Below are 13,168 nucleotides of genomic sequence, written 5' to 3' on the forward strand. Positions count from 1 at the left end.
TTAATGGGAAAACTTTAAACTTCTTCCATTATGTGTGATATTAGCTGTAGGTATATTAGTTTTAGGTTTCTATAGGTATTTTCAAAAAGTCAAGTTGAGTACATTCCCTTCTATTGTTTACTGAGTTTTTAATCATGAATGGTATCGGATTTTGTCAAATGCTTTTTATACTGATAAGGTTAAAGTGAAGTCACTCATTTGTGTCCGACCCTTTGCGACCCCGTGGACTGTAGCCCACCATGCTCCTCTGTCCATGGGATTTTCCAGGCAAGAATACTGGAGTGGGTTGCCATTTCCTTCTCCAGAGGATCTTCCTGACCCAGGGATCGAACCCAGGTCTCCTGCATTGTAAGCAAAGTCTCCCGCTTTACCGTCTGAGCCACCAGGGAAGTCACTGATAAGGTTATGTGATTCTAATTTTTCAGACAGTGACTACGTTAATTGATTTTTCAAGTACTGAAACAGCTTTGCATACCTGGGATAAATCTCATTTGGTTGTGGTGCCTGGTTGTTTTTTATATACTGTTGGACTGATCTGCTAATATTTTAAGGATCTTTGCTTCTGTTCAAGACAGATGTCTTTGTTTTTGGCATTAGAGTAAAGCTGGTCTCATGAGTTAGGAATGAGACCTAACTCTTTCTGCTTCCATCTTTTGAAAGGGAATGTAGAGAATTTATAAAACCTCTTCATTAATTAATGTTCACTAGAATTCACCACTGAACCCACGTGGGTCTGGTGCTTTGTTTTAGAAAGTTAGTAGCTATTGATTACATAAAAGAGGCCTATTCAGATTGTCTATTTCTTGTGTGAGTTTTAGCAGGATCATGGTTCAAGTACCACAGAGACTCACTATTCTTCCCAAGACTGAGTATTTTCTTGAATAAGTGTTTTTGTTTGCTGTATGCTCTTATGACAATTTCCAGAGACTTTAATTTTTAGAAAAATATTTACCAGTTATGGTTGTTTCACTGATGGGTCTGTAGATCATGCTGCCATTCCCAAAGTGCTTCTTGATTTTTTAACGCACGTCTTAAACTATAAGCAATCAGGACTCTTTAAATAAGGCAGTATGTTCACAACCTGAAAAAGCTTTCTGATGCCATCAGTTGATTCAACACCACCATGCAGCTTACAGAATAAATAAACAGTTCTTTAATCATTACTTAAATATATTCCAGAAGTGAAGAGTGTTTCTAATTCATTTACAAGTGCTATCTGTTACACCAGTAAATGTTACTTGACCTCTTTATAAAGTAAATAATGCTGCGTAAGAATTAGTCCTGGAATAGTGTGCTGAATTTCTATTTCAATCCAGTAGATTAAAAACACAATTGTGAATGGTATAAAAACGTAAGAATCATTGTGATAAAACCAATCTCAAAAATAGAGAATCCAGACTCTCCTCAGATAATTTTAGAACTCAGAAGTTTTCCTCTACTTAAACACAAGCTCCACATAGAAAATATTAAAGATGTTTTTCACTATGATGCCACTGCATAAAACTCTAGAATGGAACCATGAGGAGATGAACATACTGAAATCAATAGAGTTTAGAAAACACATCTAATTGTGAAGTAAGGATAAATAAAAAGACGATTTACAAAGAATTATAACTAATTTCTAATCATCATCAGAGTCTGAATCATATTTCTTTCCTCGAATAGTTTTCTTTTCCAGCTTTGTAAAGTTTGTTCCGAATTTCTTTTGGCTCTGAAATGGTGGCTCCATTAAATTTCCACTAAAAAGAAACAAATATGAAAAACACTTAATTCTCTATGATTTAGTACAGCTGGTATATTAAACTACACAAAAATCTATCCTCATTGGAACACATAGAACAGAGTAAAATTTTCTTTATAATGCTGGTGTTGAGGAAGGGGTACCAAAAATTAATACTAATAAGTTAATAAGTTAATAGTTGATAATGATAATTCACAGTTTTAAACCTTACTTTGTACTACTAAATGCTTTTGACTAGCATTTTATTTTCTTATCATTAATTACTGATTAGCATTTCATGGAATGTACCAACAAAATCTCTGATTGAAAACCATAGAAGGAAATCAGTTATTGTCATGTTTTGGGTATGCTGAATCTGTATTAGACTCCTATGCCTGTGAAAATGACACAGGAAAATGACACTCTATTTTCGATAGCCTGTTACGACCAGTTTGATCCTATTTAACATCTTTTAATGTTTAGATCACTATAGACAACAAACTCATGGAACTCATTATCATTAACCCTGAATTAGTATAGAATGCTTTTCATGATACCTGAAAAATAAGATCTTGGTTTTGAAATATCATTTGCCACCAAAGGGAATCATGGCTTCTTGGAGATAAAGTCAATTCCTATGGAGAATACAACACAGGTCCCCCTAAGAGATCTTACCTGCACCAGAAAGAAAGTGCTCAAAGGATTATGGGGACGTGTCAAGAACACACAAAAGCCAGAATGCAAGGCTCTCACTGGGCAAACGTGAGGCAATCTGAGCTTCAAAGTAAATAATAACAGTAATACTCCATAATGTATCCCATTGAATAAAATAGTCCATAGCCCATTCTAATACAAATAAATGAAAAAGTAAACGAATGTGGGGTCTGCAAAAGGTCTTCCTTAGATTACCAGTTAGCTTGGTAGACAACTGATTAGCCAGTGCTCAGATACGACTGCCAGCAATGAGACAAACCACCCTATGTCTCCCAATACAGTACACTGAGAAAGAAGAACACATCACTTCCATATTACACCTGTGGAAAATATGCAAAACCCGAATCTTACTGTGAAACATTAGATGAACCCAAACTGGGAGACGCACTATGAAATAACTAGTTGTACTGGTCAAAAATGTTAAACTATTGGAAAACAAGGGGAACACATTGCTGTAGGTTAAAGGAAACTAAAAATGCACAGTAAGTACTTGGTACTCATTTCTTCAGTATGGAGGATATTATTGGGACAATGATGGACTTTGAGTAAGGTCTGTAAACTACGTATTTTGTATTTTAATAATTTTTACTGTGGATGTATAAGAATGTCCCTGTTCTTAGGAAATGCAAACAGAAATATTTAGGAGTAAAGGGACAATACAGCTACAATATCCAGTCAGATGGTTCTGAAAAAAGTTTATATATACCCAAAAACAATGATAAAGCAAATATAAAATACTGAAAATTGAGGGATACAGGTGAATGATATATGGGAATTCTTTGCACTAGTTTCCAACTTATTTAAAATTGGAAATCACGATTTAATATTAATGTTTTACTTAAGAAAACAAAACCTGAACTTCAAAATCAATTTCTACAATATAGGAATGACTTATACTGATGTAGGAGAGATTCAGAGGAAAAGGAGGAAGGAAAATAAAAAGATGAGGGAATTTTCTACTTATTGAAAGGTATTCTGACTGGAATAACTGGAAAATTTAACCTATTACTTTTGCAGATAAAAAACAGATACATAAGATGTGCTCTAATCTGCGAAATTAGATAAACTGTCTGGTGAAGTGAACAAAGAGATGAGTGGAAAATGGAAGCTGGATTTTAGGTCATTTTCTACTGAGATTGTTCTTTATAGTTAAGTAATTTAAGCTAAACATAGAAATGAGATGTTATGTAGTTTATCAGAGTTGACAAGTGATACAGGAGTAACTATATTAAAAATCTAATGTTTGAAAATAAGTCATTGTCAATTTGAGTAATCTGGGTTAAAGCAGGAAGGAGTCAATTCTTCTCGAGTGTCATCCTGGGTTTCCAGATGAATACTAAATTAGATTTCATAGGATCTGTTTGAAAACTTTTAGTTAGGTGGACTCTAAAACCCAAGATCAACTTTATTTGGAACTCTGATTTTGCTGTAAGATCATACTAAGGTACACTTTAAGAGATACGCTTTTCCTTTGTGGCAGTTTTTCTTCATCTCCAGCTTCAAGATAAAGCTTACCATAAAAATGAATAATAATATATTTATTTTATGGAAATAAAGGACAGAAATGGTATGGACTTAACAGAAGCAGAAGATAATAAGAGGTGGCAAGAATACACAAAAGAACTATACAAAAAAGATCTTCATGACCCAGATAATCATGACGGTGTGATCACTCACCTAGAGCCAGACATCCTGGAATGTGAAGTCAAGTGGGCCTTAGAAAGCATCACTACGAACAAAGCTAGTGTAGATGATGGAATTCCAGTTGAGCTATTTCAAATCCTGAAAGATGATGCTGTGAAAGTGCTGCACTCAATATGCCAGCAAATTTGGAAAACTGAAAGGCAATGCCAAAGAATGCTCAAACTACTGCACAATTGCACTCATCTCACACGCTAGTAAAGTAATGCTCTAAATTCTCCAAGCCAGGCTTCAGCAATACGTGAACTGTGAACTTTCAGATGTTCAAGCTGGTTTTAGAAAAGGCAGAGGAACCAGAGATCAAATTGCCAACATCCGCTGGATCATGGCAAAAGCAAGAGAGTTCCAGAAAAACATCTATTTCTGCTTTAGTGACTATGCCAAAGCCTTTAACTGTGTAGATCACAATAAACTGTAGAAAATTCTGAAAGAGATGGGAATACCAGACCACCTGACCTGCCTCTTGAGAAACCTATATGCAGGTCAAGAAGCAACAGTTAGAACTGGACACGGAACAACAAGACTGGTTCCAAATAGGAAAAGGAGTACGTCAAGGCTGTATACTGTCACCCTGCTTATTTAACTTCTATGCAGAGTACATCATGAGAAACGCTGGGCTGGAGGAAGCACAAGCTGGAATCAAGATTGCTGGGAGAAATATCAATAACCTCAGATATGCAGATGACACCACCCTTATGGCAGAAAGTGAAGAGGAACTCAAAAGCCTCTTGATGAAAGTGAAAGAGGAGAGTGAAAAAGTTGGCTTAAAGCTCAACATTCAGAAAATGAAGATCACAGCATCCGGTCCCATCACTTCATGGGAAATAGATGGGAAAACAGTGGAAACAGTGTCAGACTTTATTTTGGGGGGCTCCAAAATGACTGCAGATGGTGATTGCAGTCATTAAATTAAAAGATGCTTACTCCTTGGAAGGAAAGTTATGACCAACCTAGATAGCATATTCAAAAGCGGAGACATTACTTTGCCAACAAAGGTCCGTCTAGCCAAGGCTATGGTTTTTCCAGTGGTCATGTATGGATGTGAGAGTTGGACTGTGAAGACAGTTGAGTGCTGAAGAATTGATGCTTTTGAACTGTGGTGTTGGAGAACTCTTGAGAGTCCCTTGGACTGCAAGGAGATCCAACCAGTCCATTCTAAAGGAGATCAGCCCTGGGATTTCTTTGGAAGGAATGATGCTGAAGCTGAAACTCCAGTACCTTGGCCACCTCATGCGAAGAGCTGACTCATTGGAAAAGACTCTGATGCTGGGAGGGATTGGGGGCAGGAGGAGAAGGGGACGACAGAGGATGAGATGGCTGGATGGCTTTATCGATGGACGTGAGTCTGAGTGAACTCCGGGAATTGGTGATGGACAGGGAGGCCTGGCGTGCTGTGCAAAGAGTTGGACACAACTGAGCAAGTGAACTGAACTAAACTGAACATAAAAATTACCTAAAAACTTCAACTGAATATGGGAGTTAAAATAAATTGCTGGTTTGCTGCACGTTACCTGTAATTGAGAATATCAGAACACCCGAGCCTCCACTCTAAGGTCTCTGTGGTGAAGTCATCTGTATTTCCTAGGTCAGAAAATCCAACAACAAAATCCTGTGTTTTTCCATCTTTCACCAGTGCTAGTGTGGGAATGACTTTGATACGCAGTCTCTCACAAAGGAAAGGTGCTTTTTCCACATTCAGTTTCAAAAATTTGGTCTCAAGATGTTTCTTGGACAGTATCACCAAGTGTCTGTCTAGTATTTTACACCTGTAAATAACAACACATAGAAAACCAAAAGCTAAAAATGACAATTTCTTTATCAAAATAAATATTAAGGCACATCTAAGTTTTTTACTTTTCCTGAATCGCATAATCTGCCAGTCAACCTATGTATCTACCAGATAACCTCATTTCCATTTCATAGGGTAGGTACCTCTTTCTCTACCGCTTATGATACTGTAGTCCAGAAGGCTGGATCTGCCTTAATGATATACATAAAGAAAAAAGTACTCAACATATGACTTAGGTGGCTCACAAAGCTGTCATGTTCATGGCTAAGAATAAAACAATAGTCATTTTCCTTATGCATGTTTCCTGGCATTTCATAAAAGAGACAAACCTGAACTTGACGGAGCTCAGAAGACACCGCTCAGAATTAGAAATGTACAGGTGGTGTTGTATCTGGAAGTCACTAAGAAAGACTGAGTATGTCACTGAGAAGGAACCTTTCCAACCATACAAATTCTGTTAGTGTGAAGTCTATCAAGGGTAAGGGCTACAAATATATGGTCATGATGGTTCTAAAGAAGTGCAAAATACCAGCAGTATTTTTATTGAGCCACCTGAAAAGGAAAAGTGGTATTTTCATTAAATTACACTTTAAACTGGCCAACCCTTTAGTGTATCTGAGAGAGAACTATAAAAACCTCTGTGAGCAGTTGTTCTTACCCAGAGGTAATTAGTACAATCAACTTTTTAAAACATACAGATAAGTCAAAAGTCTCTGGGACTTAAGCTGAGAAACATGCAAGGGATTCCTAAGCTCAGCAAAGTTTGATCACTACTCTGCTTTCGATAATTAATACACCAGCACCACAGCTGACTTTACTAGCAGGTTTCTGGGGTACTTCTTGGTAGTTTTTCCTGAGATAAGTTCAGGTCCACTGAGTTTCTAATAACCCTGATGCCTCATCACCTCTGAGTGATTCTTTTTATATATCACTCATGCAGTGAAGCAATGGGATTTTATTAATAGTGAAAATTGTCAGGAGAGAGTAAGTGGTTTCTGAATGAAGCTCCAAAGAAGTGACAGATCATTTGGAGAAATACATTCTCGAGGGTTTCTACAGGAATCAACTCCACGGTTTTACTGGAATAATATGGAATCTATTTTAAATAAGTATGTCCCATTGGCCAATTAATCCATTTTTAAAATTGAATTTTAAGTCCAATTTAAACCCAGAGGGAGCAGTCATGATGTAGTTAAAATAGCATTAAGCTGGGCTCAAATCTGCTTTTATCATTTAGCAACTGAGTGACATCAGGCAGGTCACTTAATTTCTCCAAGTTTTGGTGTCCACACACAAAAAAGCATGGGGATTATAAAGTACTTACCTCAAGGGAGACTGTGAATGTTCCAGGATCTTATACTGCCTGAAATGTCTAGCATTACCACATACTAAAAACTTTGATATCTGTCTGTATTTGTATCAATTCATTCAACCTTGACTCTATTTTCTTTCGTTTGTATTCTATTAGTTAAATCCCAGCCACTAATAACCATGTTGTTGGGTGAGGAGGCAAAGACAAGGGCCAGGCAGACTATGGAGATGAGAGAAGAGGGCAGGGCTGGGGCCACAGAGAGCAAGGGAGACTCTGGGTTGAAGTGTGAGTTTCCGCAGGAGCTGCTCAGCATCAGCAAATTGCTTTCATACAATTCTAGGTCTGTTATCACATCATCTGATGTTGGCAACTATTCAAACTTTGCAGCTAGGGAGAAAAAACAGGCTTAAGCCATCTGGTTTAAGATATAACCTCTTCTGGGGCTATTTTTACTTTGAGGGATCAGCCTCCAAAGAGAGGTTGGCAGACCTGGGCTCGTCTAAGAGAAATCACTTTCTCCATCTTCCAGCCAAACCTGAAGTCCCAACTCTGCTTCTGGGGAAAGGCCTTGTCAAGCCATCATCTCTCTGTGAATTGCCAGTTTAGAAGTGACTGAATTCAAACTTGGTGTTCACGTGTTGGCCCCATTTCCAACACTGTGGCTGTATTGTAATAGTAGGGACAAAAGCGGAATTCTTGGAATTGATGTTAAAAAAATTTTAAGTGCTCATTGCTAAGATGTTTTTAAAATTAGCTAGCGGAAATATCATTCAGAAAATAGCCACTTCTATGAAAATACTGAAATCCAACAATTTATACTCTTTTATGTCACTGGTTTTCAAGTTAATCTTTGCTGACTGCTTAATTTTAATATACAGACTTCCAGTACAAAGGGACAACTTAGGAATTAGTTCCTTTCACATTTTTCTTAATTTCTCTATTAAGTCAGGGTATCTATTCAACCATCTCTTCATATGTAAAAACAGTCACTGAGGGGAAACAAAGTTACCTGAATGTGGAGTCTCTGTAGAAATGGCAAACCACTTTTTTACTCTCCTTGACCTCTTGAAAAAAGTCTCTCTCACTAGGGATTTCTCTGTATTCCCCATGTCCTTTTGAAAGCCATTCCTAATTTGAAGAAAAGAGAAATATCACACATTTGAAATCTCTTTCAATGTCACTTTATTTCTTATATCCAAATCACTATATTATTTTGTAATTAAGTTGATTTTATCTTAGAAATGAATTCCTTTCGGTGATGTACTTTCCTATCTTTCTAGTGTCAGTGCAGAAATAGTCTGTGGCCCAGGACTATCTCCACAGCATAGCTTGGAATTATCTGTCTTGGTAACTCAAAACACAGTTTCTTAGAACTTTGAAAATAAAGAATCTGATCCAAGTTACTACAAAGCTTTAAAAAAGAACAGCTATGAGATAAAGCCAACTGGTGTTTGGGGAGGGGGTGGGTACTACAGCTCTGAAGCTGAGGAGCCCTGTGTACTTTTGGTGACCACCTTAGAGACAGCACTCTTCTAGCCTGGCCACCCACAGACAGCATCCAGTGAAGAAAAAGGTGTTTTCTCATGTGGTGTCCAGAAAAAGGGACCCACAAGTCCAGCTAATCCAATTCTCCAAATCACTACCTCGACCCTTATCATCCACGTTGGACAGGTATTTCAGTTTCCTGCACCTTTCCCGTGGCAGGAAGCTGACTGCCTCAAGTGGAAACTTGTTTCCTTTCTCAAGACTTCTACTGTCTTTTAACCTTTTTCCCCTCTATCCCTTTGTCTTACTGCCTGTGTTGGTTGCTCCGTCGTGTCCGGCTCTTTGTGACCCATGGGCTGTATGTAGCCTGCCAGGCTCCTCTGTCCATGGAATTTTACAGGCAAGGATACTCGAGTGGATTGCCATACCCTCCTCCAGGGGATCTTCCCAATCCAGGGACTGCACCTGGGTCTCCTACATTGTAGGCAGATTCTGCACCATGTGAGCCGTTAGGGAAGCCCTTCTCAAGACTCGGTTTTAATAAAAAGGCGGACTGGACTTGCAGACAGGACTCGAACCACCGCGCGAGCACTCATTAGGCTGCGAGTTCTCATAAGCTCTGAGCTCACATTCCTCATTTGTAATGTGGAGATCATAAGACAACGATCTCACTGAGCTACTGTGACAAGACAACATGAGAGTAACAGGGTGGTGGGAAAGCACAGGTGCCTGAAAAACATTAATACATGTATTCTCTAGTTCTCAGAAGAGTCTTCTCCCACTGACTGCAATATATCCTGAACTTTGGTCTGTGGGTCCCAGCCTGGACCTCAGATGAGAGAAGTTCTAATCTATCTTTCAGGGCAGCCCTTCAGATATCGCATGATTGCCCTGTTCCACACTGAACATTTCTGCCTGCTTTTGACTTTCCTATATGAAATGACTCCTAGACACCGCATCCTCTGAATGCACTAGAAAGGGGCAGAAGCCCAGACTGCATCACCAGTTTTGGTATCTGTTTCATGTTGGCTTATGTTGAGCTACAGGAGGCCCTGGTATTTTTAGCTTACTTCTTTGGTAGAGCTTCCATAAAGAGTTTAAACTCTCACACGGAAAGAGTTTAAACTTCTTAATGACACACTTGCTTTGAGCCAGACAAATCATGATAGGCTTTCTCATAACTCTACCGGAAAGGGAACCTGCAGACCCCTATTTCTCCCAGTGTTCTTCCTCATCCATACTCTCCTCAACTACACAAATCTGAGCTCAGAAAATTATCCTGGACCAGGTGTTTCTTGGACTTGACTATGAATTAACACTGACTGGGCTAACTCGGAATGTGTCTTTAAAAACTATCTTTCCCCCCCAGGGAAAAATTTTAATGACATTAGGTACTTTTGAGGTCAAACAACCCTAAAGACTGAGAACTTTAGGCACGTGTATATAGAAGTGGTTAGAAGCATACTGTGAGAGCAATTTCAGAAAGCAGTGCAGAGAGGTTACTTGTTTCTGCTGTTGAGCTTTCTTCAGAGCCTCGAGTCTCTTTTCTTTGAGGCGTTCTAATTCATCCTCATCCATCTGATCTAGTTTCTGAATTTCCGAATCCAAATGTTCTTCCACTAGTTTGGTGGTTTGAAGCAACTGATTCTCCAGGACTTTTGAAAACATGTCAACAGATGCGTTTGCTTCCATTCTTCTAAATGGTACGGTTCAGCCTTGATGCAGGAGAGAAGGTTTACAAAGTTGGAGAAAAAAATAAGACAAGAAACTTTTCTCTTAGTTCCCCAAATGCTAGCAAATATACAATTTGGAGTTCACAAAGTGTTCTGTTGACAACCAACCATGTCATGTTAAGAATTTTTACTTAAATATTTTAAAATTTAATTTTCAACAGGTTATAGTCACTCTTGCGTGTTGTCGCTTCAGCTGTGTCTGACTGTAGCCTGCCAGGCTCCTCTGTCCATGGGATTCTCCAGGCAAGAACACTGCAGTGGGTTGCCACGTCCTCCCCTAGGGGATCCTCCCGACCCAGGGATCAAACCGTCTCTCTTATGTCTCCTGCACTGGCAGGTGGGTTCTGTACCACCGGGGAAGTCACACTAGTCAAAAATAATTTAGACCAAAGGTTAGAGTGCTTTTGACTTTGTTTACTATTCTAAAGCAAAGAAATCTTTAAGACCATCACCAGACCAGAAAGAAATGAGTAGTTGAAACTAAACCTAGTGTTGTATACTGACAGTGTTCTTTACCAAAGGAAAAGAGAAGCAAAGCAGAAATGACTGCAAACATGATAAAGTTTAACTGTAGCAAGGTTTTACACATATGTGTACACACCAAATTTTGCTTTTAAGATAGAGCACATTTGAGCAAAAAACATTATTTTTCATCTCTGCCTAAATGATTTTAACTCTGAAGAGAGCTCATTACAACTTGTGTAAAGAACTCTGCCTGGTGTCCCTAAACTCTAGTTTCCAGTTCTGTTCTCTCAGTAACTAATAAAGTCTAAGAGCCCACAAAGATTGATACTAGTATTGATTTAGTGACACTCAGTGCTCATAACTTTGATGTCAAACAACACTCCAAATACTAAAAGCATATTGATTTTACCATCACTCCTCTATGTAAGATAGGAGTTTAAAAACAGACTCTAATTCAGATCTCAATGACATAGTCTATTTATTTAAAATTTTTATTTTATATTGGCATATAGTTGATTTACAATGTTGTATTTCAGGTATACAGCAAAGTGATTAATTTATACATACTCAATTCCCTTTTTCAAATTCTTTTCCCATTTAGATTACTACAGATTACTGAATAGAGTTCCTTGTGCTATACAGTGTCTTTGTTGGTTATCTATTTCAACTGCGTATTTTAAAATAAGTTATTTTCTACCAGCAACAGTTAGATGGTGATTTTATGTACTTCTGGGTTATTACCACAGAAATTTATAATCTGTCAAAGCAGGAGACTGTTGATCTCAACTAACTATGATATGTTTTCAACTACTACTGAAGCACTTTTAAATAATCTGAAATTTGTGAGCTCATTTGCCCAGCTTCTGACACACAGACTGGCCCACCAGACCCTCTATTAACTGTTGAACTGAATTGAAATAGTTTTCCTGCAAAATTCTCCTCTGATTCCATTTTTTTTTTTTCCCCACATGAAAAGCAGTCTAAAAGCATCCTGGATTTTATCTTTGTATTCCTGGAGCTAGCAATGTGGGGAACACTGCAGGTGCGCAAAAAATATTTGTCAACGGTTGAAGTAGCATGTGTCTAGCTATTGTTCAAATTATGGTTATGTTTTAAAAGTATTTCTGGGTTTTAAAAACCAAAATGTAAGTTCCTCACAGGCGATAAAATTTTAAAGGACCTGCATTTCAAATACAGGAAATGAATTTCACACTCCCTACTTCTCAAGAAAAACTTAAGACTATGACTCTCAGGATCGGGGCGGATGAGACAGAAAAGTAGTATTTGTTAGACTTGCTTGTCAGACCTTGTTCTTTACAAGGGGCGTAGCGGATGCTTGTCCCTGGAGTTTTACAGGCTGAGCTCAGAATTTAACTCTGGATAACTGGGAGGAGAAGTGATTAACAAGACCTGTTCTAGGGGGCAGGTTGTGCTGGTCATCGCCTTCAGAAAGGGGGAAAGGAGATGGTGCAGAGATAACTTCATTCTCCAAACCAAAAGCTTCCGATTCTTTTTTCAGTTCAACTGAATGGTGGGGAGGGACGTGTCCTGAAGTTACCTAACCATTTCCGCGATTCCCCTGTATGCACCCGCCAAAACAACCAGGGGGCCTCACCGTTAACCGCACGCCAGCCGCTTCCCAAAAGTACCCTCGCCACTCCCCGCACCCCGGGAACAGACGAGGGCAGAGGCGACGGGGCCCCAGCTTCAAAGCCTCCCCGGCGCATGCGCCAAAGCCTCCCCCGTGGCGGGGACTCCCGGGCCCGAGCCGCGCCCCTCCCTCGCCTAGGCAGGATGCGGAGCAGTCGGGCGTCCGTTAGCACCAGGATGTATGGCCGGTTTTTTCACGCCACTCTCTGCCTCACCTGAGCTCTCGGGGATACCTGAGATACGAAGAATCAGCCTCTCCAGAAGAGCAATCCTCTCTGGCTTCAGCCTCCAAGCAGCTGCGGGTAGCTGCGAAGCGGCCGTCACTTCCGCCTCCTCATTGGCCGCGGATCTCACGCGATAGCCACTGCGACGTCCCAGGAAGTGGAGGTAGTGCGGAGGAGGGGGGAGGGAAGTGCGCGCGGCGAGCGCTTCTGCGCGTGCGCCCTTCTCCACTTTTCCTCTGCTCCGGCTCTCCGAACTCTTGGCGTTTGAACGAACCTTTCCCTCCCTCCGAGTCAACAGCCCAGAGGGCGGGGGAGCGAAGTACGCCGGAGATTGTAGTTTCTTAAGTGCTTAGCCTGGAGTCGACGTTCTTAGGC

At 39.7% G+C, this 13,168-nt stretch overlaps 1 protein-coding gene across 4 annotated transcripts; it reads right to left on the minus strand.

Moving 5' to 3' along the window:
* Positions 1,131–13,049, minus strand: TXNDC9 (thioredoxin domain containing 9). 4 transcript variants are annotated; one of them, XM_005686287.3, is made up of 5 exons: positions 12,803–13,049; positions 10,225–10,436; positions 8,246–8,364; positions 5,647–5,901; positions 1,131–1,739 (listed from the first exon to the last, which is right to left on the minus strand). In XM_005686287.3, the coding sequence occupies exons 2-5, from the start codon at positions 10,411–10,413 to the stop codon at positions 1,622–1,624; spliced, it is 681 nt and encodes a 226-aa protein (XP_005686344.1). In that variant the 5' UTR covers positions 10,414–10,436; positions 12,803–13,049; the 3' UTR covers positions 1,131–1,621. The 4 variants fall into 4 exon arrangements, with proteins under 4 accessions (XP_005686344.1, XP_005686343.1, XP_013822901.1 ...); XM_005686286.3 differs by having other exon boundaries at positions 12,785–13,049; XM_013967447.2 differs by having other exon boundaries at positions 10,225–10,464; positions 12,785–13,049.

The sequence above is a fragment of the Capra hircus genome, chromosome 11, assembly GCF_001704415.2.
Source record: "Capra hircus breed San Clemente chromosome 11, ASM170441v1, whole genome shotgun sequence".
Taxonomy (NCBI): domain Eukaryota; kingdom Metazoa; phylum Chordata; class Mammalia; order Artiodactyla; family Bovidae; genus Capra; species Capra hircus.

Excerpts from the sequence above, each read along its gene's own strand:
- TXNDC9 (XM_005686287.3), bottom strand. The coding sequence starts at position 10,413 with ATGGAAGCAAACGCATCTGTTGACATGTTTTCAAAAGTCCTGGAGAAT. Across the intron at positions 8,365-10,224 it reads AAGCTCAACAGCAGAAACAA|GAATGGCTTTCAAAAGGACA; the intron begins GTAACCTCTCTG and ends TCTTCAAATTAG. Across the intron at positions 1,740-5,646 it reads TCTGATATTCTCAATTACAG|TGGAAATTTAATGGAGCCAC; the intron begins GTAACGTGCAGC and ends GTTTCTTTTTAG.